Here is a 26,470-nt window from a genome sequence, read left to right on the forward strand (position 1 = left end):
ATTTTCCTTTTCTTACTTATGTATATATTTACATAGTTTCTGCGTGCTGGACCACATAGTTAGTCGTGACACATACCCAGATCTGCATTAGAGGCGACCATTACTTTGATACCTAAACCGGGAAAAGATCTTACATCATGTGGCAACTGATAAACGCGGACCTCAAAATTCTCACAAAAATCATGGCCACAAGACTGAAACCTCTATTACCAGGTCTTATTCACCAAGACCAGGCGGGTTTTGTTCCATGTAGGGAAGCCAAAAACAACACCACAAAAATCATTAACCTTATACACTGGGCTCAATCGCGCAAAATCAATAGCATCCTACTGGCCATCGATGCAGAGAAAGCCTTTGATAGGGTTAGCTGGGCACTACTAAAACACACATTGCAGCATTTAGGCTTTGGCCCACGCTGGCTTGAGTGGTTGAACGCCATATACTCCACACCAACAGCTAGGTTGAAGATTAACGGCCAGCTATCACAGCCGGTAGCCATCACGAATGGAACAAGACAGGGGTGCCCTCTCTCTCCTATTCTTTTTATCCTAGTCTTGGAACCATTCCTTCAGGGAATTAGGGACAATAAAAATATCCAGGGCTTCCAAAATCAACAAACAAGAATACAAAGTCACGGCTTTTGCCTATTATTCACAATCTCAAACCCGATCTCGACGTTGCCATATTTACTGGCGGAAATGGTAAAGTCTCCAACTTTCAGGCAAACCTAACTAAATGCGACCTTCTACCAATCCACACCACAAAAACCCTTGACACAATATTACAGACTAAATTCAAGTTCACCTGGGCGCCAAGGTCCATTAAGTACTTAGGCGTTCACATTCCAAACAACTTAGACTCGACTTACGCACTAAACCTTCCCCCTCTGATGCGGAAATGCAATGGAATACAATATACAGCTGATGAGTTGACCTGTTAGTGGTCAGTAGTTGAAACGTTAGCTGGTGATGGAAAATAAATTTTTTACCTGTGCAATGCTTAGTGAATATTCCCCTAGACATACAGAGCTATATATATTTTATGTTACAGGGTGTCAGAGAGTAGAAAACTAAGGTTGCTAGAATAGTATTAATTGAGGGCTTGAGTGTTGCAGGAAAGGAATCAGGGCTCTCCTGAAGAAGTGAGTTTTCAATTATTTTTTGAAGGACTGGAGACTGGGTGAAAGTCTAACAAAGAAGGGAGGGGAGTTCCACAGGAACGGTGCAGACCTTGAGAAGTCTTGAAGGTGAGCATTAGAGGTGGGAGTCAAGGCCGGACTGGGGACAAAATTCTTCACGGGCATTTTTTTATCACAGCAGCCCACTGAGAAGGGGGCGGGGCCAGATAGCGTGTGTTTTGTCATCACCAATGAGAAGCACGCACCCTGTCAAAGTGAGTGTTGTGGACAGCCTAGCATCCCGACTGGGTACCTCCGCCAGTCGCGCTTCCTAGTGCTCACTGAGTACTATAAGCACAGCACCAGACACCATAACCACTTTGACCCCCCTTTAGCCGCTGCAACTTGGCTGGGGTCTCGCCGTCCCTTCCCACCCTGGACCAACACCTGGATCCAGCTCCCAGTGAGAAGACCTCTCCTCCAAGAGAGTATAATAATCCAAAGAGCAGTATAGCAATTCCCCCCACACATGAGCCAAGGCTTAATGCTGGGAACTACCGTATTTTTCGCTCCATAAGACGCACTTTTTTTCCCCTCAAAAGTGAGGGGAAATGTCTGTGCGTCTTATGGAGCGAATATGAAGCTTTACTTACCTGTCTTGTAGCGTTTCTCGGCAGCACAGGGCGCACCGCGGTACTGGAACTTGGATTTCATGTTCCGGTTTCCGGCGGGACTGAAAGGAAGTGCGCACTCAGCTCAGTGTGCGCACTTCCTTTCAGTCCCGCCGGAAACCGGAACATGAAATTCAAGTTCCAGTACCGCGGTGTGCCCTGTGCTGCCGAGAAACGCTACAAGACAGGTAAGTAATTATGGGACAAGGGGAGGGGGGCAGTATGGGAGAGAAGAGAAGACTATGGGGAGGGGAGGGGGGATGAAGACTATGGGGAGGGGGGATGAAGACTATGGGGAGGGGGTGGATGAAGACTATGGGGAGGGGGTGGATGAAGACTATGGGGAGGGGGTGGATGAAGACTATGGGGAGGGGGGTGAAGACAGGGGATAGGGGAGAAAAAAAAATATTCTGAACAAACTGTCCCATAGTAAGAAACACTATGGGACAGTTTGTTCAGAATATATTGTTTTCTGGGTTTCTTCCTCTAAAAACTAGGTGCGTCTTATGCTGAGGTGCGTCTTATGGAGCGAAAAATACGGTAGTCTGTTTAATGGAAGTACAGTCACAGAATTTATACAAGTTACAAACTGTACAAACTCATTTTTCTCTAGGTAATGTAACCAATCTGGCGAATTTCAATGTGAAAAAACTGAAAAATGTTACATGCTATATTTGACCCCGTAACTTCCCAAAACACCATAAATCCTGTACATAGGGGGTACTGTTTTACACGTGAGACATCGCTGAATAGAAATATGTTTATTTTATTGCAGTAAAAGCAAACAGTATTATGACATCACAGTTAGAAATAAACACTAACTGAAATTCAAGTTCCAGTACCGCGGTGCGCCCTGTGCTGCCGAGAAACGCTACAAGACAGGTAAGTAAATTCAAGTTCCAGACTTACCTGTAAATTCAAGACAGGTAAGTAAATTCAAGTTCCAGTACCGCGGTGCGCCCTGTGCTGCCGAGAAACGCTACAAGACAGGTAAGTAATTATGGGACAAGGGGAGGGGGCAGTATGGGAGAGAAGAGAAGACTATGGGGAGGGGAGGGGAGGCAGGACCGGTGCTAGGATTTTTAGTTACACAGGCGAAGAGGCATTTTGGTGCCCCCCACCCTCGTTTAAAATAAGGTTCATACAAACACAGAAATAATCATACAGAGACATACAGACACAGACAGAGACATACATGCATATAAAGACATACATACAGAGGCATACCGTCATACAGACACATACATACATACATAGACATACAGAAACATACATACAGAGACATCCAGGCATACAGACACATACATACATACATAGACATACAGAAACATACATACAGAGACATCCAGGCATACAGACACATACATACATACAGAGACATACAGGCATACAAAGACATACACGCATACAGAGACATACCGTCATACAGACACATACATATATACAGGTATACAGAGACATACAGGCATACAGACACATACGTACAAAGACATACAGGCATACAGATACATACATTTGTACATACAGAGACATACAGGCATACAGACACATACATTTGTACATACAGAGACATACAGGCATACAGACACATACATTTGTACATACAGAGACATACAGGCATACGGACACATACATTTGTACATACAGAGACATACAGGCATACAGAAACATACAGACACATACATTTTGTACAGGCATACAGGTATACAGAGACATACAGGCATACAGAAACATACATACAAAGCCATACAGGCATACAGAGGCCTACATACATACATACATACATACAGAGACATACATACATACAGAGACATACACAATTACATACTTACATCAGTTCAATCTTGTCCCCTGGATGCATGCTGTCTGGCTCCTTGGAGTCCTGTCCTGCAGCCCAGCCCCATCACTGGCCGCCAGCCGCGCTGTGTGGTACACAGGGAGCAGGGATATGATGTCATTCATATCCTCGCCCCCTCCACACAGCCTGCGGCAGACACCAGGGTAGGTGCAGTGGCGTGCACATGACCCATGGGGCCCCAGTGCGCAAATTGATCCGTGCTCCCCCCCCCTCTCGCGCTTACTTTGCGCGGGCCGGGGCCGCAACACATGGCGGCGGGCACCTGGTCGCAGGGGTTGCAGGGCCGTGACCCCTGCGACCGCGGTATGTACGCCAGTGCATGCAGATGCACACACACTTAAAGGACCACTACAGACACCCAGATCACATCAGCTCAATGAAGTGGTCTGGGTGTCAGGTCCCTCTAGTTTTAACCCTGCAGCTGAAAACATAGCAGTTTCCGAGAAACTGCTATGTTTCACCGAGGGTTAATCCAGCCTCTAGTGGATGTCTCACTGACAGCCACTAGAGGAGCTTCCGCTATTCTAAAACACTGAACGTCCATAGGAAAGCATTGAGTAATGCTTTCCTATGGGCGGTTTGAATGCGTGCACGGCAAGGGCATTCGGAGCTGAGAGGCGGAGGAATCCCCAGCGCCAAGGGAGAAAGGTAAGTGCTGAAGACACACACACACTCTCACGAACAGATGCATACACACCAGCTAACGGACACACATTTACTGACAGACACACTCAGCGACAGACAGACATACACACTCACTGACAAACACACACTCACTAACAGACATCAAACAGACTCACTAATACACACACAAACACACTCAGTAAGAGACACACAGTAACACAATCACTGACACTCACTAGCAGACACACTCACTGACACACTAGCAGACACACAGACACTCACTAGCAGACACACACACTCACACTCACTAGCAGACACACTCACTGACACTAGCAGACACACTCACTGACACTAGCAGACACACTCACTGACACTAGCAGACACACTCACTGACACTAGCAGACACACTCACTGACACTAGCAGACACACTCACTGACACTAGCAGACACACTCACTGACACTAGCAGACACACTCACTGACACTCACTAGCAGACGCACACACTCACACTCACTAGCAGACGCACACACTCACACTCACTAGCAGACGCACACACTCACACTCACTAGCAGACGCACACACTCACACTCACTAGCAGACGCACACACTCACACTCACTAGCAGACACACTCACTGACGCTCACTAGCAGACACACACAATGACGCTCACTAGCAGACACACTCACTGACACTCACTAGCAGACACACACACTGACGCTCACTAGCAGACACACACACTGACGCTCACTAGCAGACACACACACTGACGCTCACTAGCAGACACACACACTGACGCTCACTAGCAGACACACTCACTGACGCTCACTAGCAGACACACTCACTGACGCTCACTAGCAGACACACTCACTGACGCTCACTAGCAGACACACTCACTGACACTCACTAGCAGACACACACACTGATGCTCACTAGCAGACACACACACTGACGCTCACTAGCAGACACACACACTGACGCTCACTAGCAGACACACACACTGACGCTCACTAGCAGACACACACACTAACACTCACACTAACACATGTTTTTTTTTTTATTTAATCCCCCAGCCTCCTTACCTTTTTGGAGTGCTGAAGGGATTCCCTGGGGTCCAGTGGTGCTGCTGGGCTCCTGGGCTCCTTGGCTGGCTCCCTGGCTCCCTTGGTGGCTGGCTGGCTGGCTCCCTTGGTGGCTGGCTGGCTCCCTGGCTCCCTTGGTGGCTGGCTCCCTGGCTCCCTTGGTGGCTGGCTGGCTGGCTCCCTTGGTGGCTGGCTGGCTGGCTCCCGGGCGGGCGCGAGGGAGCACTCTCCCATGTGTGCTTCCTCTTCAGCTCCCTCGCGCACCGCGTAGGGATGCCGGCGCCGGAAGATGACGTCATCTTCCGGCTCCGGTATCAGTATACGGCGCGCGAGGGAGCTGAAGAGGAAGCACACATGGGAGAGTGCTCCCTCGCGCGCCCGCAGAACCGGGCGCTCGGCCACGCTACAACAGGTCGTCGGTTGGAGGGGAGCGCAGTGCGCTTCCCTCCTTCTGGTCAGCCTGATTTTGCGCCCCCATGGCCGGTGCGCCCTAAGGCGGCCGCCTGGGCCGCCTTATGGTAGCGCCGGCCCTGAGGGGAGGGGGGATGAAGACTATGGGGAGGGGAGGGGAGGGGAGGGGGGATGAAGACTATGGGGAGGGGAGGGGGGATGAAGACTATGGGGAGGGGAGGGGGGATGAAAACTATGGGGAGGGGGGATGAAGACTATGGGGAGGGGAGGGGGATGAAGACTATGGGGAGGGGAGGGGGGATGAAGACTATGGGGAGGGGGTGGATGAAGACTATGGGGAGGGGGTGGATGAAGACTATGAGGAGGGGGTGGATGAAGACTATGGGGAGGGGGGATGAAGACTATGGGGAGGGGGTGGATGAAGACTATGGGGAGGAGGTGGATGAAGACTATGGGGAGGGGAGGGGGGGTGAAGACTATGGGGAGGGGAGGGGGGTGAAGACTATGGGGAGGGGAGGGGGGATGAAGACTATGGGGAGGGGAGGGGGGATGAAGACTATGGGGAGGGGGTGGATGAAGACTATGGGGAGGGGGTGGATGAAGACTATGGGGAGGGGGTGGATGAAGACTATGGGGAGGGGGGTGAAGACAGGGGATAGGGGAGAAAAAAAAATATTCTGAACAAACTGTCCCATAGTAAGAAACACTATGGGACAGTTTGTTCAGAATATATTGTTTTCTGGGTTTCTTCCTCTAAAAACTAGGTGCGTCTTATGCTGAGGTGCGTCTTATGGAGCGAAAAATACGGTAGTCTGTTTAATGGAAGTACAGTCACAGAATTTATACAAGTTACAAACTGTACAAACTCATTTTTCTCTAGGTAATGTAACCAATCTGGCGAATTTCAATGTGAAAAAACTGAAAAATGTTACATGCTATATTTGACCCCGTAGCTTCCCAAAACACCATAAATCCTGTACATAGGGGGTACTGTTTTACACGTGAGACATCGCTGAATAGAAATACGTTTATTTTATTGCAGTAAAAGCAAACAGTATTATGACATCACAGTTAGAAATAAACACTTTTTTTTTTTAATTCTTTATTTTTGCTGTGCAAAAGAAAAATACAAGCAGGCATGAGGTGCCCCAAAGGCAGTCCTCAGGCGTACATCTCGATTGACATTTGAGGCAAATGATTGACGTGCACAAATTTTATAGGATATACAAGTGTAGGTAGTTGTGTCTTCAAAGCTTAAGTAAGAGTGAGATGTGCACTTGTTATGCAAACATCTATTATTAAAAGCATGTCATGAAGAGCAGTCGAGTATGTGTCGTTTCTTTGAGTCTGGTGCAATCGGTGGAGTGAGTCAGTGTTTTAAGTTTGTCACCCCAGGCCATCAGAGACAAGAACCCCCGTGTGTGCATAGCGACGAGTGGTCAAGGCTTGTGCTGTGTCGTGTGCCTGTGTAGGACCTCGTGTAGGCATTTTGGTGCAAGCGTGACCCCCCAGGTTGTGTGCATGTGAGAAGACATGTTTATTGCATGAGGGTTTGGCAGAGGTCGTCAGAAGCCAGCAATATCAGTCCTCGAGTGCTCAGTAACCCCAGCATAGCATGGGAGACATAAACACTGTGGTGATGAAAGTGCGGATAGTGTCTCCGAGTGTCTCTTAGCCAGTCCATGACCGCTGGTGTCGGTAGATATGGCCTCAGGGACTCGGTCTGGCATAGGGAAGTCCTTAAGATTGAGCCGGTAAGCTGCCGTAACCTGGGTATGCTCCGGGTGGTTGGTATGCAGGTGGTAGATAGTGCTCTGTCATTCCATCTTGCAGTGACAATTGCTTGCGTGAGTGGGGCTGTGGGCTGCATCTCGTTGTGCTTCTTTTATGGGTTTTTCATTGACTTGCTGTTTATCCTGCTGTGGCTGGTCTTGGGACATGTGTGACATCTCATGATTCCCTTTTATTGCAGAAGTTTGGTCCTTAAGGGGTTAAGTGGCTGGGGGGGGACGCAGAGTTTTGTCTAGGGCTTGGCCCCAAGGCTGTGACAAAAGAGGTGGTAGCTCGGCGCATGGTGCCGGTAGTTGTGGTGCCTCTATTCGCTGTACATCTCCCCCCCCCCTTCCTCCCATCTGCCACTTGGGGTAGGTGTCTCTCGAGGGTCACTCACTGCTTACTCACTGTTAGGTGTCCGGCAGGGATCAGTGGTCTGCGTCAGGCTCCGTGAGTCGACGCCCTCACACACTGCTTCCGCCATCTTAGATTCAGGCTTTGGGCCCTCTCCGCCGCCGGGTACAGCGTGGTCTCCGGGTGCGGCCCTGGGTTGGGGGTCGGGATCACCCACCCCGGCCCATGGGGGGGGGACCGGGGCCGGGTCCGCGCCAGTGCAGCGTGTCTGTCGGGCACCGGAAAGCGGGATAGCGGAGCGACGGCCGTCCACTCCACTCACCGCCAAGAAAGCTCCCGTCCGTTGTGGCTGAGATCTCCCCTCCGGGGGACTAAAACTCAGGGAGCAAGCCTCTCCCCGGTTCCGGCAGCCCTCTTCCATCGAGGGTCGCAGTGATAGGTAAGGTAGGTGGGTAAACTCTAATTGACAGGCTCATAGGGTCTTTGATTGCGGGAGCTGATCTTCCCTGCGACCGCTCTTTTCGGCGGCCCGGCCCGGCCCCCCGAAACACTTTTATTTTAATTTTCTCGCATTTTTAAATATTTTATTCATATTAAATTATGTTTCATAGCTTAATATTTGATGTTAAATGAAAGCCCTGTTTCCCCTGAATAAAATGATATATAATAAGGAGGGGTGCATTTAATATGAAAGAGGTGAATTACGGTTGGACAGACATATAGCGCAAATGCCAGGTTTTGTTTTGATCACAACTTGTACATTTGGCTCAGTCCTTAAGGGGTTAATATTATATTTCACAGAGTAATATGAACACAAAATAAAGCAGAGGTCTCGGTCACTAGGCTGGGCAGTTTGTCACCCCTTAGTCACATTACGGTCACAATGCTGTGTATATTTTTCCTACAATAATGTGGATTATGACACAGTTATAACTACAGAGCCCCCCACACTAAAGCGAGGCTTGACACGCAAACTCGGTCCACGTCCCACGCGTGTCCCAGCCGTCCAATGACAGAGCGCCGTTGCTGTCACGTGCTCGTTGTTTTTGAAAACAGAAGCCAGCTGTCAGGACAGATCGAGAGACCAAGCCCCAACTGCGGATCATGTCGACCGACCTGGAGAGCCTGGCGGACTTCGAGCGCGACCACTACGACCGATATGAATATTACAACCTGCAGGAGTACGGCTGCGGGGCCGGGGGCAAGGGGAGAACCAAGAGAGAGATCGAGCTGAACGGGAACCGCCATGTCCCGGCCGGGCACGAGAGGAAGATCGAGGAGAAGCTGCACAACAGCGAGATCAAGCGGAGGAGCAGGAGCTCGTCTCACTGACAGCCGGCCTCACCGCCTCCTCCAGGTACCTGTCCTCCCGTGTGAGCCTCCTGCCAGCAGACACAGGGGGCTAACCAGCTCTGCCAATGGGCCCAAAGTAGCCTTTTAGGCTTAACTATAAAGGAACACTCCGGGCACCATGATAACTTCATCTAAATAAAGTTGTTATGGTGCCAGGAGGACCCCAGGTTCACTCTGGATGCCGCCTGGGGGCAGTTAAGGACAGTGCCGGGGGCAACCGCTCGAGAAAGGTTTAAGCCCTCCATGAAAGAGTGCGTCTGGCCTGGGGGCTTCCTGGCACCATGACAACTTAATTTACATTATGTTTTTTGGTGCCTAAACTGTCTCTTTAACTCTGTAAGTCAATGCATCTTTAAACTCTTTACATGAAGCGGTTAAACTGCACTCTGTAGATACAGTTAAAGTCCCGTCCCCCCCTCCCCCCCTATTTAAATGAGATATACAAGCAGTGATTTACTTAATTTATATGAAATCAAAAGAGAGGACCCTACCTGGGTCACCTGCAGCAGTTCCATTGATTTAAAAAAAAAAAAAAAAAACCCAAGAAGAATTCTCCTGCTTATGACCATGGGCATTATGACATTCTGGATATGTTCCATAGTGACATCACATACCTTAGAAATTCTGACCAGTTAAATCTAAAATTTTAAACTCACAGCAAAACACACAGGGGAGGAAAAACGTGTAATGTGTTTGTGTGATAGAGGGTATATTTTGTGGGTTGTGTAGAAATTCACTAAAGCAACATAAATATAAAACATATGAGTACGTTAGTTGCAGTTTTCGTCAGTGTATTGTTATAACCAAATTAGTAACAAATACATAGATCAAATATTTCACATTAAGATTTTAGTAGAAACCTCCGTCATAGATGCATAAACGACACATATGACACACACGGGCATGCACATCTTGCTGCCAAAAAAGACACTCAGCTTTGTGTAAGATTTTATTTCAGTATGTATTCAACATGTTATTATGGCATATTGCCATGGTGTCATATACAGGATACATTCTATTTTCGTATGAACCTGGTACTGATGTGGCAATGTTCCTGCCTAGTAATAGCTGAGCCATGTGTAAGAAATTTGGGAAACTGTAGATGAAATCCTAATAACTGGACTTGCCTATGCACCCATTTTTGGGAAAAAGTGCTCCTTTAAATCTTTGAGTAGTGTCACTGCCCATATAATACTTTGACCCAGCCATCTAATAAAAGCCATGTATTTAAACTGTATTAAAAACAATTTTCTTCCCTCAAAACACCTCTTCTGTTAAATTCTTTTGAGCGATGGAGTCCCTGGGCTTATTAAAATCAAGTTTTATTTTAAAGGGAACACTCCTTTTTTTAAAAAAAAAAAAAAGAATACTAACACTCACACACACGTAATTTGTATCTGCAGGTACTGCATTTTTCCCCTTTTCACAAGCACAGACTTTCTATGGATGGCCAATCAGACTTTTTGTGAGCTGTACTATTGTTAATTGAATAGTCTTTACAAGGCACATGCTCTGGGCAATTGCCTGCCTCTGCTCCACTGAGTTAAACAACCACTTTTTGTAAAGAGAAACAAACAGGATACAGTAAAGAATGCAAAATTGCTTTGTGTTTGGAATGTTTCTTTGAGTGGTTAAGCTGTGTTTGCCTGCCCGTGCTCTTTTTTGCTTCTTCTGCTTGGACACCATTGTGAGCAAGAAGGGAATCATTGAAAAGCGTTGGGTACTGGTGACTAATATACTGTTACTTGCAAGGGGTGGGCAGGCACTCAGACAATCACCGGCACCCACTGATATTTAATGATTCCTTTCTCTACTCAGCATGTTCTTGCTCACTGTGCAATAGATGTTTCATGCACAAGAGTACAAAAATAGAGCAAGTACATGCAGCTTCATCTTCCAATAGCTTAAGGTGGAGTTGAAGCAGAGTTTGCCAGTGCTGAAGATGGAGTTCATGTAAATATATTTCCCAAGAACTTCAAACTCCCTGGCAGTCTAAAGTCACACAGTGATATTGTGGATTTATTTTAAAACGCCATAATTCTTTGATCATATGAGTAATTAAAGGCTTATGTTCAAAGTAGCCAGAAAACAATAATGGATTTATTTAAAAGATTCTGTGTGAGATTTTGGGAACAATGCTTCGTAGACTAGGCTTTTTCATAATTTTCACAGACTTGGGTGTGGTAACGTGTAAGAAGCAACATGTTATCTGCCAACTTTAGTTTTTATTTGACTGAGATGGTAATTTAGCAGGCTAAAATGTGTATTAGTGGGACAAAATGTTAGACAACCAAAAAATCCAAACTGAAAACATAATGGACTATTTTTCCAATGTGGGTATTATGCTATAAAATGTGAAAATCACTTGCAATTCCTGAATAGTTACACTTTAGTGAATAACCCTGTGAGACACTACTGATTTATCCTTTACTCTGACCCCGCTTGTTAAAGGACCACTATAGGCACCCAGACCACTTCAGCTCAATGAAGTGGTCTGGGTGCCAGGTCCCCTCTAGTTTTAACACTGCAGCTAAAAACAAAGCAGTTTCAGAGAAACTGCTATGTTTACACTAGGGTTAATCCAGCCTCTAGTGGCTGTCTCACTGACAGCCACTAGAGGCCGCTTCCGCGATTCTCACTGTGAAAATCGCAGTGAGAAGACGCTGACGTCCATAGGAAAGCATTCAGTAATGCTTTCCTTTGGGTGTTTTTTAATGTGTGCGCGGCTCTGGATGCGCATGCACATTCGGCAGCTAACATCGGAGGGGGAGGAGAGGTCACCAGCGCCTAGGGAGGGGTTTTAACCCCTTCAGCCCAGCGGGAGGCGGGCCATGAGGGTGGGGAGGACCTAAGGACTACATAGTGCCAGGAAAACGAGTTTGTTTTCCTGTCACTATAGTGGTCCTTTAAGTGGATGAATGGACCATCAGAGGAAAACCCAATGCAAGTGTGCATATGCATTGAGACCTTTCAAGAACAAGTTCCATAAGTTAGACCTGTGATGGATGAGTTAAAGGCCAACTGTCACCTAAAATCTATTTTTCAATATAACAATCCTTTCATAAGTTTTTGAATGGAAATAGATGTGTTAATGAAGTATATGTTGAAATGAGATCTGCATTTATCCTTAGTCAGACAGTTTTTGAAAACTGACAATTAGTCTCTATGGCGTTCCCTGCTTCTATATCTAGAGTCTCTACAGAAGCAGGGAAGATCAGAAAGACTGTCTGTTTTCAAACTCCGTCTGACCCATGGTGCAAGTTTACTGATGAAGTATCCTTTCACCAAAGTTATGGATGTATTTTTAACATATATAATAAATTTTTTAAAAATCCAAAACTTGATAAAATGATTGATATAGTAAAAATGGTTTTGATAACTTAATTGGATTGGACAGTTCTCCTTAAGGGTTTTTTTTGTTTTGTTTTCCTTTCATTTTCTTTGCTTTGATTTATGCGCCCTATTTTCCTATGCACTATTAAAGCAACACTGTCATGCCGAACTTACCTTTCCCTAATAGCTTCCTCTTCTCTTCCTCTGTCAGGATCTGTCATTCATTCCCATCTGCTCTAGTTGTCTTTAAAACTTAAGACAAAGTAGGGACTGAAAAGGCAGTGTTTACATGAAAATGCTTGAAGGGAGCTATTATACTCACCAGAACAGCTACATTAAGCTGTAGTTGTTCTGCCGACTATAGTGTCGCTTTAAGGACAGAACCAGGTACTATGTGATATTTCTCAGAGAAATGCCATATAGAAGTCTATGAATATTTTTGTGAATACAGATTATGAATACATGATCACATACTGAAGTTGATGCCGGTGCCAAATAATTGAGTGTGAAACGAGAAACTTTCAGGAGCAATGTCTAAACCAATTTTCAACAAAGTGACACATGCAGTTTTACACCTGAGGCTCATTCTACCGGGAGGAGGAGGCACACCCTGACACTCTACTGATTAAGGGTTGTGGCATTTAGATCCTCTGTCCTCGGGATTTGTTTTCTGGATTGTTGTATTTTTGCCAATATCCTTAAAGCGGCACTGTCAAGCCGAACTTACCGTTTTCCTATTGCTTCCTCTTTTCTCAGAATCTGTTCTTCTATTCTTTATTTCTGATGTATTTTTCTTTAAAACATAAGATAAGGGGGGGCGGAGCTAGCAGCCATCGCGCAAAGGCGCATCTTAGACTAGCTCCGGGAGAAACGCTGATTTAAGCCCACACAGAGACGTACAGAAAGCCTATAACGGAGCCCGGTTGATGCCTACCGCCTCCGACCAGAATGGGGAAAAAATCCAGAGTTAACTGAGGACATTCAAATACCTCTGCAGTGTCCAATGTTGCAACTTGACACCCTGAGAGAGGGGTCCTAAGGAGTATATAGTGTCAGGAAAACAAGTTTGTTTTCCTGGCACTATAGTGATCCTTTAAGCCTAACTGAAAAGAGAATTGATTTGGAGAGGTTTCTAATTCCGCTAACTTGGCCTACGTTTTTAAAGGGACACTATAGGCACCCAGACTACTTCAGCTCATTGAAGTGATCTGGGTGCAAACTCCCATCACCCTTAACCCTAGAGTGGTAATAATTGCAGTTTTTATAAACTACAATAATTACCTGCTAGGGTTAACTCCTCCTTTAGTTTCTGTCTTCCGTGTGGATAGGTGACTTAGTCCCCTAAACGACTCTGGACGTCCTCACGCTCTGCATGAGGACTTCCACTGTTACTGGAATCCCCACAGGAAAGCATTAAATAATGCTTTCCTATGGGGAAATTCTAATGCGAGCCTGGCCATTGTCACACATGCGCATTAGGTCTCCCCCGCCGGCTGACTTCGGTGGAGGAAGAGCGTGGGCAGAGCCGAGCCAACACAGAGGGACATTAACCCCTTCTGCTCCACAAGGGGGGCTTGGCCTTGACAGAGGGTGAAGCTATAGCGACAGAAAAACGTGTTTGTTTTCCTGGTACCAAAGTTTCCTTTTTAATTTCCTTTTTTTTCCAGCAGTTCTCACTTTAGTGAATAACCCGGCCAGTTGACTTGTATCACACCATCAAAATTGTACCCAGCTACAAAAATAATGGCAGTATAGTTCAATAGGACAGCACTCTGTTCCACTGTACATTGTGGTAGCCAATTTACTTTTAAATGTATTAATAAAAAGTTATTTCTGGGGGTGCGGGGCTTGGACGCCATCCTGAAAGGTCGCAGGAAGATTGAGCTCCTGACAAAATTCAACTTAAAAGTGTTTTCAAAGGGGGACAATACCCCAACACAGACAATCTGCATAAGACTAACCTTATCCCGCATCACTGGAGTGACCTAGCAGTGGACTATAAACCCACCATTGTTACAAGCAGCAGCTGCGGCCTACAACCTAAAGACCTAAAGCGGCCTGGTGCTGCCCGGGAGAAGCGGCCGATCTCCACGTCCGGGGTGACACAGGCTTTTACCCTTGTGGATAGTCTGAGCCTCGTACTCCCCTCCCTCCCCTCCCCCCCCCCCCTCAACAAGCGGGTACTTACCTCTAGAACGCTCCTGAGCGACACCAGTGAAAGCAGCCTACACGCGGTCCCCCAAAACAGCCGATGGCAATACTACACAAACCTGCCTGCAACTCTGCGACTGGGAAGCAGACTTCCAGCAGAGATTCAACACTATGTGCCAGCAGTATTGGAGCGAATGGGAGAATCGGCAAAAGCCACCTACAATGCCTGCACCCATGGCACAACCTCTGGAAAGAGCTCCGGCCCGATGCCTCCCTCCTGAGCGGAAGACCCAGAGGGTCCACAGCACCACCCGCAGTCCACGCTCCAGGCTGCGAAACCATCGCCCGAGACTCCGAAACCTTCCTCCAAGGACAGCAAAGGTGGCTCGTGGACGTGAGGAACTGGGTCCTGGCAACACCCGAGGCTGTTATGGCACGGCGACACGGGAGATGAACAGACCCTGCTGCACAGGCCTGCACCCAGCCTGATCATCACGGGCGTCGGTTGAGAGAACTGTTTTCACCCGGCCAGAGCATACATCCAGGCTAATCACTTACTTTTCATTTTATTACTCCGGTCTTGATCTTAACATGACCCCAGTTTTAATTTTAATTTGCATTCTATGTGTCCTCCCTCTGGCAACCAACATAGAGGTCAGAAATGTACACCCGATCTTTACATGGTTTAGTGGCTTTATTCTTTCAGCATACAATGGCATCGTTCACAAGCCTGTACACATGTGCATAGAGCCCTTCATCTAATCCATTTTCTGCAAATCGCGCTTAATCCCCAGTTTCACCCTGTCAATCTTCCACAATCCAGCAGCAGCACTTAGTGAACAGTATAGTATAGCTAGACTGAATACTTATACTTAGTTTCTGTTCAATATGTTCTCATTGTTTATTCTTGTATAATTAAGCGAACCTGACCTCCTTGTAAAGCCAACTCTTACATATCCAAGAAGCAACATATGTTTAATGTCTCAAGCTTGCGGTCCTTAACATGACCCACCACATTAGACATACTTACCGTATATACTCGAGTATAAGCCGACCCGAATATAAGCCGAGGCCCCTAATTTTTCCCCAAAAAACTGGGAAAACTTATTGACTCGAGTATAAGACTAGGGTGGGAAATGCAGCAGCTACTGGTAAATTTCTAAATAAAATTAGATCCTAAAAAAAATATATTAATTGAATATTTATTTACAGTGTGTGTATAATGAATGCAGTGTGTGCGTATGAGTGCAGTGTGTGCGTATGAGTGCAGCGTGTGTGCGTATGAGTGCAGCGTGTGTGCGTATGAGTGCAGCGTGTCTGTATGAGTGCAGCGTGTCTGTATGAGTGCAGCGTGTCTGTATGAGTGCAGCGTGTCTGTATGAGTGCAGCGTGTCTGTATGAGTGCAGCGTGTGTGTGTATGAGTGCAGCGTGTGTGTGTATGAGTGCAGCGTGTGTGTGTATGAATGCAGTGTGTGTGTATGAATGCAGTGTGTGTGTATGAGTGCAGTGTGTGTATGAATGCAGTGTATGAATGCAGTGTGTGCAGGGCCGGTGCAAGGATATTTGCCCCCCCCATATGTCCTGACCTCCCCTCCTCCTCCCTCAGTGGTCCTTACCTCCTCACCCCCGTGTTCCTTCACCCCCCTCCCCCAGTGGTCCTGACTCACCCCTCCCCTAGTGGTCCTTACTTCCCCCTCCCCTCCCCTAGTGGTCCTTACTTCCCCCTCCCCTCCCCTAGTGGTCCTTATCCCCCCCTCCCTCCCCTAGTGGTCCTTATCCCCCCCTCCCTCCCCTAGTGGTCCTTATCCCCCCCTCCCTCCCCTAGTGGTCCTTATCCCCCCCCTCCCTCCCATAGTGGTCCTTATCCCCCTCCCTCCCATAGTGGTCCTTATCCCCCTCCCTCCCATAGTGGTCCTTATCCCCCTCCCTCCCATAGTGGTCCTTATCCCCCCCTCCCTTCCTCCCATAGTGGTCCTTATCCCCCCCTCCCTCCCATAGTGTTCCTTTTCTCCCCCCCTCCCTCCCATAGTGGTCCTTATCCCCCCCTCCCTTCCATAGTGGTCCTTATCCCCCCTTCCCTCCCATAGTGGTCCTTATCCCCCCCTTCCCTCCCATAGTGGTCCTTATCCCCCCCCCTCCCTCCCATAGTGGTCCTTATCCCCCCCCTCCCTCCCATAGTGGTCCTTATCCCCCCCCTCCCTCCCATAGTGGTCCTTATCCCCCCCTCCCTCCCATAGTGGTCCTTATCCCCCCCCTCCCTCCCATAGCGGTCCTTATACCCCCCCCTCCCTCCCATAGCGGTCCTTATCCCACCCCCTCCCTCCAATAGTGGTCCTTATCCCCCCCCCCCCTCCCTCCCATAGCGGTCCTTATACCCCCCCTCCCTCCCATAGTGGTCCTTATCCCACCCCCTCCCTCCCATAGTGGTCCTTATACCCCCCCCCCCTCCCACAGTGGTCCTTATACCCCCCCCCCTCCCACAGTGGTCCTTATACCCCCTTTTTTTTTATTATTTTTTTTTATTATTATTATTTTTTTTTTATTATTATTTCTTATTTTATTTTTTTTTCGTCCCCCCTCCCTGCTTGATATATGGCAGGGAGGGGGGCTCTCCTTCCCTGGTGGTCCAGTGGCAGTTCAGTGGGGGGGAGAGGGGGGCTGGCAGAGCTGTACTTACCTCTCCTGCAGCTCCTGTCAGCTCTCTCCTCCTCTGCGCCGTCCGTGCAGCTCCTTCTATCAGCTCACACTGTAAGTCTCGCGAGAGCCGCGGCTCTCGCGAGATTTACACTGGGAGCTGACCGAGGTGCTGAATGGACGGCGCGGAGGAGGAGAGAGCTGACAGGAGCTGCAGAACAGGTAAGTACAGCTCTGCCAGCCCCCCTCTCCCCCGGTCTGTATTATGGCAATGCAAATTGCCATAATACAGACCTTGACTCGAGTATAAGCCGAGTTGGGGTTTTTCAGCCCAAAAAATGGGCTGAAAAACTCGGCTTATACTCGAGTATATACGGTACTTAGCTTATACTCAGCTTGCATTATAAACTCTATAAAATTGTGCTTTTTCTTTAAATGCCACGTAACTGTTTAACTATGCTTGTACTCAAATAGCCTGGAACTGCAGTTGTGGCATTACAAGTATGCTTGTTATCTCTTGCACATAAAAAGTGAATTGCAACAAAAAAAAAAGTTATTTCTGTTCTGTTTTTGTGACATACACAGCCTTTGCGAATATGTCACATTTCAGGTAGGCTGGTTACCAGTGTAAATCACAGACTTAATCTGGGAAGAGACCTGGGCAGGAGATTTAGCACAATCAAATGGCCTACTGTGCTGACTCCAGTTTGAGTCTGTGACTATGAGGGTAGCTATGAGGGCATCCAGGGAAACAAGTTTGCTGTGGTGTGCTTGCATTTAGTGTGCCCTGGCAGCTGATAACTGAAGCAACGCAAAGGACAACTAAAGGGTCACTAGTTCTAACAAGCTATAATATAGTAATTGTTTATTGCACATCGCTATGTCCTCAGTACTTTTTCATTGCTTCCTCGGTTACACACATGTGTTTCGAGCTTTGCATGCATATAAGAGAGATTTAACCCCTTAAGGACCAAACTTCTGGAATAAAAGGGAATCACGACATGCCACACGTCATGTGTCCTTAAGGGGTTAATTAATGGTGGCTATAATAAGTTGTCTCTTCTAGTCTGCTTATTGTTTCATATGCCTGAAGAACTAGTAGATAACATTACAGCTTGCAGTTTCATATAATTTCATGTTAACGCAACAGACTGGCATACACATAGGTGCCATATGACGCCCTGTATTGGCAAATGTTTGTTTATGTTTTGTTTAAACTCTGACCATCTTATTATACAATAAAATAACCTATCCCATAACCAGATACAGTAAGTAAAATAACATTTATAATTTCTTTTTTTTTTTTTTTGTCAATCTTTCTTTTATTAGAGGCATATAATATGGGGTACAGAAGAGAAATTGGAGGAAACGTTTGAGTGATTTACAGTATAAGGTTGATACATCAATTCGCAAAATTAGATTACATTTCCAGAAGTGCAATGTCTCATTTTTATATTTTTGTTGCTAAACTTTAGGTGAGAATACAAGCTATGGACCATAAGATCCGGTTGGTAACAAACTAAGTTATGATAGACAGATATCTAGTGACACATGAGTACATAGTAAGCTAACAGTTTAAGGTAACACAAGAGTCAAGAAACGAGAAAAGCGTTAGGCAAGTGCATCAGGCTAATAGTGGTTAGTGCTGAGCTCGACTGTGAAACAAATGAGCATATAACAGATAAGTGATAAATGATAAGTGAGAGTCCCAACATGTAGATTTGTGAAACTTATGTGCCAGTCCTCCGACCTGCCTGTGCCTCGTGGTTGAGGGTCAGTGCATCGCTGGTGGAGCGGTTTCAGCCAATTCCCTGCTTGCAAGGGAGTGTAATGGCCGGAGAAAGCGCCTGACTGGGATCCGTTTCGGGCGTCGTTTTGTGTGGCGGTTCGGTCTCTTGGGCATGAGCTCTCAGGGGCGCAGTGGGCGGTCGGTGGGGTTCCGCTTTGAGTCTCTTGTATGTTTTCCCCGTCCGGGGAGTGTTGTCCTTCTCGAGGGTTACAGGGCTGCGAAGGGGTAGGCTCTGCTGGGGGGCAGGACGACTCACCGCTGGTCTAGGTCTGTGGTTGAAATGTTTGCGTCGGGTCGTCCGCTTCCACCTTCCCGCCCTCTTAGCTTCACCAGAGTTCCGGTCGGGAGCCTCAGGTCTCAGTACATCCTCTCTTTGGGTCACTGCTGGTGTAGTCTCCCCGTTGGTGCTCCCCCGGTGATATATTTTTGCCCAAAAGGCGGCAAATAGGCGATCCAGCCTTTCTTCAAGGGGCGGCAGCGGGTTACACGCGGTGACATCCATGGCAGTCAGTGCTGTGTCGGCAGTGTGGGACAGGCACTGTTGTCGCTTTGCTCTTTGTTGCAGGCTTCGGTTACCGGGATATCCCTCACCGGCAGGGGGGGGGGAGGGAGAGAGTGTCCCGGGGAGACCTCCAGATTAGTGGGTTGCAGTCAGCGTAGGGATCGGCCGCCTCCCCTGCTGTGGCTGAGTAGGCCTCAGGTAGGCCTCAGGTCAATCCCCGGATAGGAGCCGCCGGTCGCGGTCAGGAGACTATGGTTTAAATCCCGCAGTCTAGGGCTACCTATTCGGTGTCAGTTAAGCGTCGTTTTGTAGGCTTTTGCCCCAATTCTGGCTGGATTTGAGCGGTTTTGCGCGGAGCTCTTCTCCTGTGCGACCGCTCAGCTTGGCTGCTTGGCTCCGCCCCCCAACATTTATAATTTCATATGAAACTGTTTGTTTGCATCTTTTGCCTAGCCAAGGCCAAAATCGTAAGCCTATATGAGTCCTGCAGGCTTAGCCTATTCCTAAATGTTGCATTTTTTGGAGATTCGACTTTTCCAGCAAATATATGCCTAAACCTGTATAGCATATCTAATGTTGTGGGATATACACAAGAATATACTTACTTTTGTACTTTTTAGTTAAATAAAAAAAAAATGCTTCTTATTCCACAAATCAGACGTCACAGCCCTGGTATAAACTTGTTGCATCTGTATTCCTTCCAGCATAGGAACTTCAAAATAAAATGGAAATTTGCAGGGTTTTTTTTTCTTGGTTTTTTTTAATAAACTGAAAATTGTCAGGAATTAGTGTGAATTTCCAATTTAAGACAAAAATAGCTGAACTAGAAAATTTTTTTCCTAGTCACATATGCTCCCAGTTTGGGTATTTTTGTGTAAAAATCACTTTGAATTCCTAACCATGAATAGCGTAGACCAGTGGTAGTCAACCTTTTTCTAACTACCGCCCACTAATGCATCTTTTTGGTTGAAAAAATGTCCTTACCGCCCACCAGTTTTCGCGCAAGTGCGGAATATTTTTTTCGAAAGGAGGGTGTTTTTAAAAAAATAAATGTACGTACATTTATCTTTTTATTTGCAATTAATGCATGTTTATAATGTTTTTAACTTTATAAAAAGTTTAATGAGAAAACAATAAAGTAAATTGAAATTACCTTTACTAGTGATTAATGAGATCCTTGAGGTTGTAAGGAACAAACGAAGGTCTCCTCTTTCGGTGATATTCAGACGACTTCTCTGTTTGCGCATAATATGATTTCTCATCTGTGCGTCAGCTCCCCTCTTCTCCCTCCTCAATTCCCCTCCCCACCTTTTTCCCCCCTTTTTTTAACCTTCCTTATAGCAATGCCCAGTAGGAAGGCTGAGCTAGGTATCCCACTATAACAGACTGGCACACATACATACAGACATACAGACACACATACAGACATACAGGCACACACACACACACACACACAAAGACATACATACAAAGACACATACACATACAGACAGACACAAGAAACAGACACACATACATACACACATATATACAGACAGACACACACACGACACATACATACACACATATATACAGACAGACAAAGACATACATACAAAGACACACACACATAATACATACATACAAAGACACACACACACAAGACATACATACAAAGACACACACACACAAGACATACATACAAAGACACACACACACAAGACATACATACAAAGACACACACAAGACATACATACAAAGACACACACACACACACACAAGACATACATACAAAGACACACACACACACAAGACATACATACAAAGACACACACACACACAAGACATACATACAAAGACACACACACACACAAGACATACATACAAAGACACACACACACACAAGACATACATACAAAGACACACACACACACAAGACATACATACAAAGACACACACACACACACACACACAAAACATACATACAAACACACACACAAGACATGCATACAAAGACACACACACACAACATACATGCAAAGACAAGACACACATATATACAGACATACACACAGACACAAACAAGACATACATACAAAGACAAGACACATGTATACAGACATACACACACACAAGACACATACATAAGACACACACAGGACATACATACAAAGACAAGACACACATATATACACACATACAGACACACACACAAGACATACATACAAACACAAGACACATGTATACAGACATACACACAAGACATACATACAAACACAAGACACATGTATACAGACATACACACAAGACACATACATAAGACACACACAAGACATACATACAAAGACAAGACACACATATATACAGACATACACACACACACACATAAGACACACACAAGACCTACATACAAAGACAAGACACATGTATACAGACATACACACACAAGACACTTACATACAGACACACACAAGACATACATACAAAGACACATACACAAACAAACACACATTATATTTAAGTCACCCTCCTGTTTCCTACCTTTAAGGTGCAGGAGGGTGACTTTCCCTGGGGTCCAGTGGTGGCTCAGGTGCATGGGAGTCAGAGTTCCCACTCTGACTCCCTCCTCCTCCTTCCTCCCGCGCGGCTCTCTGTATGCTGGGAGGAGTGACCGGGGAATCACTTCCTCCCAGCAGATTTGATGTCATCACAGGGGGCCCGGTCGCGCTGTTAAAGCGCCCAGCGCTGACCGGGCCCCCTCACAATCCACATCCATCGGGTGGCCCTGACAGCATGGGCCACCCGATGGACCCCTCCATATGTGGCCCCGGCGGTTTGCCGCCGGGGCCGCAAGTGGTGATGGCGGTACCCAGTCACAGCGGTACCGCCGCCTCGCGCCCGCCCGCCTGCCCAATTTATAAAAAAAAAAATTGAAAATCCCTACCGCCCACCTGGAATCCTGAAACGCCCACTAGTGGGCGGTAGGGACCAGGTTGACGACCCATGGCGTAGACATTAGGTCAGTGATATTTATTTAGCATGGGCATGGTAACAAGCACATTTTTAAAACTGGTTCTAGTGGGGAAAAAAACACAATTTTATTGGTTTAATGTGGTGCTTTATTTACTTATAGAACTTTTCTTAACTACCCCCTTTTGTGTACTAAGCGAGACACATTACCGTAAATCCTTGCCATCATAGCTTGAAGATATTTAATACTCTATAGTACACGAACTTACTTTTTTGTCTCTCTTTTTTTTTTTTCCAGGAATACTGAAATTTGCACGTTCTTATTGACTATTCTCTGGTGTTTTACATACTCTTGTTTGTTAAACACTCTGTGCCATATGGAAGATGGCTGAGCTACATGTCCTTTTCTCCTGTCCAGTTGCTGCATTGGACAGGACACACAAGACTCTGAAGTACTCGTAACTGGAAGATTTACATGATCTCCGTTTTCACGTGATAATTATGAGCTGAAGGTCTTTAATTGGAATTAATATCCAGTATGTATGGACCGTATTCAAAGCTCCATGCAACAATAAAGTTGTATCTGATTTTATATTATTTTTAACTGTTGTTTAAGCTTAAATAGAGTAAATACAATTTTAAATTTTTGTCTGTATTTTAGTCTGTGTAAAAGTATTATTACATGATGGTATTCTAACATTTGAAAAGGCTATGGGAAGTGTATCTGAAAATTGCTTATTGCAGTCCACTCAAAATGTCATGCTAGGTTACTGTAGATAGTGCTTGAAATGAAGAAGATCTGGTGATAAAAATAAGTAGCATTCCCAAAGAAAACATGATAGTGGATCACTTAAATATGTAGTAATTACCTCTATGTATAGGATATGTGTCTCCATCTACAACATGGGGGGGAAACAAAAGACACATATATAATACTGTGTATACACCTAAAACTCTGTGCAAATATTGTGTGTAAACCCACTCACATTGGAGGGAGCTTGATATGACTCGCTCTGATTATATCTGTCACGATTCGGGAACCTAACACGCTAACAGGTCACTGAAAGTAAAGGGTGCAATACCGGTATGGCCGGAATGGCCGGGTTAAGCACACTAAGAATTGTCAGGAGACAAGCCGAGTAAAGGGAGCCAGAAAACGGGAGAACGAGAAACAAGCCGAGTTCAAAGGAATGAAGAATACAGGAAAATCGGAATAACAAGCCAAATAATCGGTAACCAGAGAGAAACACAAACAGACTGCAATACAGGTATCACAAGACCACAACAGGGCACTGAGAGACAGGAAAGGTAAGTATATAAATCCTGAGGTTAATTCTGATTGGAAGTTATCCAATCACACGGAGATATTTACACCTCCCACTGTGATTATGGTACTGTGGCTTTAACGCCGGGTCACGTGACTGACCCCGGCGTTCGCATAAATGTGCGGGCTCCCAGCGTGCAGCGTTATACATGCTGCCGCTGGGAGGCGAGGAGGAGGACGCGAGCAGCGCATGGAGCCATGAGGACGCCGCTCACCGACAGGTAGGGGGAGGGGGAACCGCGGGCGGCGAAGGACTGAGGGTGAGTGCTGCAAGAGGATTGCAGCCTCCCCTTACAGCCGCCCGCTGAACCCTGACAATATCAAGTGATACTACTTCCTGCGTGCGGCACTGACTTCCTTGCTTTTGTTAAAATCAAATATAATGACAGTTCCGGTTTCACTTTCCAGACTTTCTCAACCAGAATGTTGAAGTTCCTGGGTGTCTTTTACTTAAACCATACGGGAGTCAGTTAGTCCTGGCCACATGACGTGAGGAGCCACTCATGCACTAATAAGTTCCAAATGCATGTGTGAGCCTCCAGAATACTTAAAACATATCAGTTTAAAAAAAATAAATAAAATCAGGGACAAATATCAATTTGGAAAGCCCCAAAGCATGCATTTCAAAACAAAATAAAACTAGAAGCTAAAATCAATTTAATCCTCAACTTACCGGTATTCACCCTATCTAACGTGTGAGCAATTCATCTAAATGGAGTTATGGGACATCATTCATAAAAAGACACTTGCCATAACTGGGCTTTTCATAAGCCACACTGTACAAAATGTAATCCCTTTTGTCATTGCAAAATAAAGAATCATTTAAAAAAAAAAGAATTAAAAAAAAGACACTTGCAGGAAATAGCTCTCACAAGTTTGTATTTAAAAATATTTTGTCATAAATACCGGTACATTTTAAAAATATAAGGTCATAAAAAAGATAGAACTCAAAGTCAATATTTGCATTAAAGATCCATTTTATATCTTTTTTTTTTTTAATATCATGAACTCTTCAACCAATTATTTTTTGAATACCTATAAATTAAAGACCACAGTGCTCAGGGCTCGAGTCCTGCAGGAACGCGTGGGAACGGCGTTCCTGCACTTTTTCCACAGCAGGAACGCCGTTCCCATTACTAGTCCTGCAGGACCCAGGGCTGGCACAAGCGGCTGCCAGGGCAGGGGGAGCACAAATCCGAATCCCCTGCCTCTCACTGGGGACTCGGATTTTTAAACTCACCTCTCCCCCTGCAGTCAGTGGAGTCGTCCAGCCTCTCCTGATGATGTCAGGAGGAGGGGGGCGTGACTTTCTCTGCTCTTCTCACAGGACCGCTGGGGAGCAGAGGAAGTCACGCCCCCTCCTCCTGACATCATCAGGAGAGGCCTACTCCACTGACTGCAGGCTGCAGGCTCCACATCCTGTCCCAGCCCTCCTGGCCCAAGGTAAGCCTCAGGGAGGGGGGAAGGCACTTTAGTTTGTTTTTTTGTTTAGTTTGTTTCCTCAGTCCCTGTCCCCCTATTTAAGGCCCTGTCCCCCCTCCTCAGTTCCTGCCCCCCTCCTTAGTCCCTTTCCCCAGTCCCTGTCCCCCTCCTCAAGCCCTATCCCCTTACTCAGTCCCTGTCCCCCTATTTAAGGCCCTGTCCCCCTCCTCAGTCCCTGTCCCCCTATTTAAGGCCCTGTCCCCCCTCCTCAGTCCCTGTCCCCCTATTTAAGGCCCTGTCCCCCCTCCTCAGTTCCTGCCCCCCTCCTCAGTCCCTGTCCCCTTATTTAAGGCCCTGTCCCCTTATTTAAGGCCCTGTCCCCCCTCCTCAGTTCCTGCCCCCCTCCTTAGTCCCTTTCCCCAGTCCCTGTCCCCCTCCTCAAGCCCTATCCCCTTACTCAGTCTCTGTCCCCCTTCTCAGGCCTGTCCCTTTCCTCAGTCCCTGTCCCCCTATTTAAGGCCCTGCCCCCCCTCCTCAGTCCCTGTCCACCTATTTAAGGCCTTGTCCCCCCTCCTCAGTCCCTGCCCCCCTCCTCAGTCCCTGCCCCCCTCCTCAGTCCCTGCCCCCTCCTCAGTCCCTGCCCCCCTCCTCAGTCCCAGTCCCCCTATTTAAGGCCCTGTCTCCCTCCTTATTCCCTTTCCCCAGTCCCTGCCCCCCTCCTCAAGCCCTATCCCCTTACTCAGTCCCTGTCCCCCTCCTCAGACCCTGCCCCCATCCTCACGCCTGTCCCTTTCCTGAGTCCCTGTCCCCCTATTTAAGGCCCTGTTCCCCTTCCTCAGTTCCTGCCCCTCTCCTCAGGCCCTGTCCCCCTTCCTCAGTCCCTGTCCCCCTTCCTCAGTCCCTGTCCCCATTCCTCAGTCCCTGTCCCCCTTCCTCAGTCCCTGTCCCCCTTCCCCAGTCCCTGTCCCCCTCCTCAAGCCCTATCCCCTTACTCAGTCCCTGTCCCCCTCCTCAGGCCTGTCCCTTTCCTGAGTTCCTGTCCCCCTATTTAAGGCCCTGTCCCCCTCCTCAGTCCCTGTCCTCCTATTTAAGGCCCTGTCCCCCCTCCTCAGTCCCTGTCCCCCT

The 26,470-nt window shown here is 46.9% G+C and overlaps 1 protein-coding gene across 2 annotated transcripts; it reads left to right on the forward strand.

Annotated features, from left to right (window-relative positions):
* Positions 1-8,908: 8,908 nt before the first annotated feature.
* Positions 8,909-23,508, forward strand: NUPR2 (nuclear protein 2, transcriptional regulator). 2 transcript variants are annotated; one of them, XM_063444596.1, is made up of 2 exons: positions 8,909-9,244; positions 22,898-23,508. In XM_063444596.1, the coding sequence occupies exon 1, from the start codon at positions 8,992-8,994 to the stop codon at positions 9,217-9,219; it is 228 nt and encodes a 75-aa protein (XP_063300666.1). In that variant the 5' UTR covers positions 8,909-8,991; the 3' UTR covers positions 9,220-9,244; positions 22,898-23,508. The 2 variants fall into 2 exon arrangements, with proteins under 2 accessions (XP_063300666.1, XP_063300665.1); XM_063444595.1 differs by having other exon boundaries at positions 8,910-9,250.
* The last annotated feature ends 2,962 nt before the right edge of the window (positions 23,509-26,470 follow it).

This window comes from Pelobates fuscus, chromosome 1 (assembly GCF_036172605.1).
Source record: "Pelobates fuscus isolate aPelFus1 chromosome 1, aPelFus1.pri, whole genome shotgun sequence".
NCBI lineage: Eukaryota > Metazoa > Chordata > Amphibia > Anura > Pelobatidae > Pelobates > Pelobates fuscus.

What these genes read in the sequence shown, in the direction of transcription:
- NUPR2 (XM_063444596.1), top strand. Translation starts at nt 8,992, where the DNA reads ATGTCGACCGACCTGGAGAGCCTGGCGGACTTCGAGCGCGACCACTAC.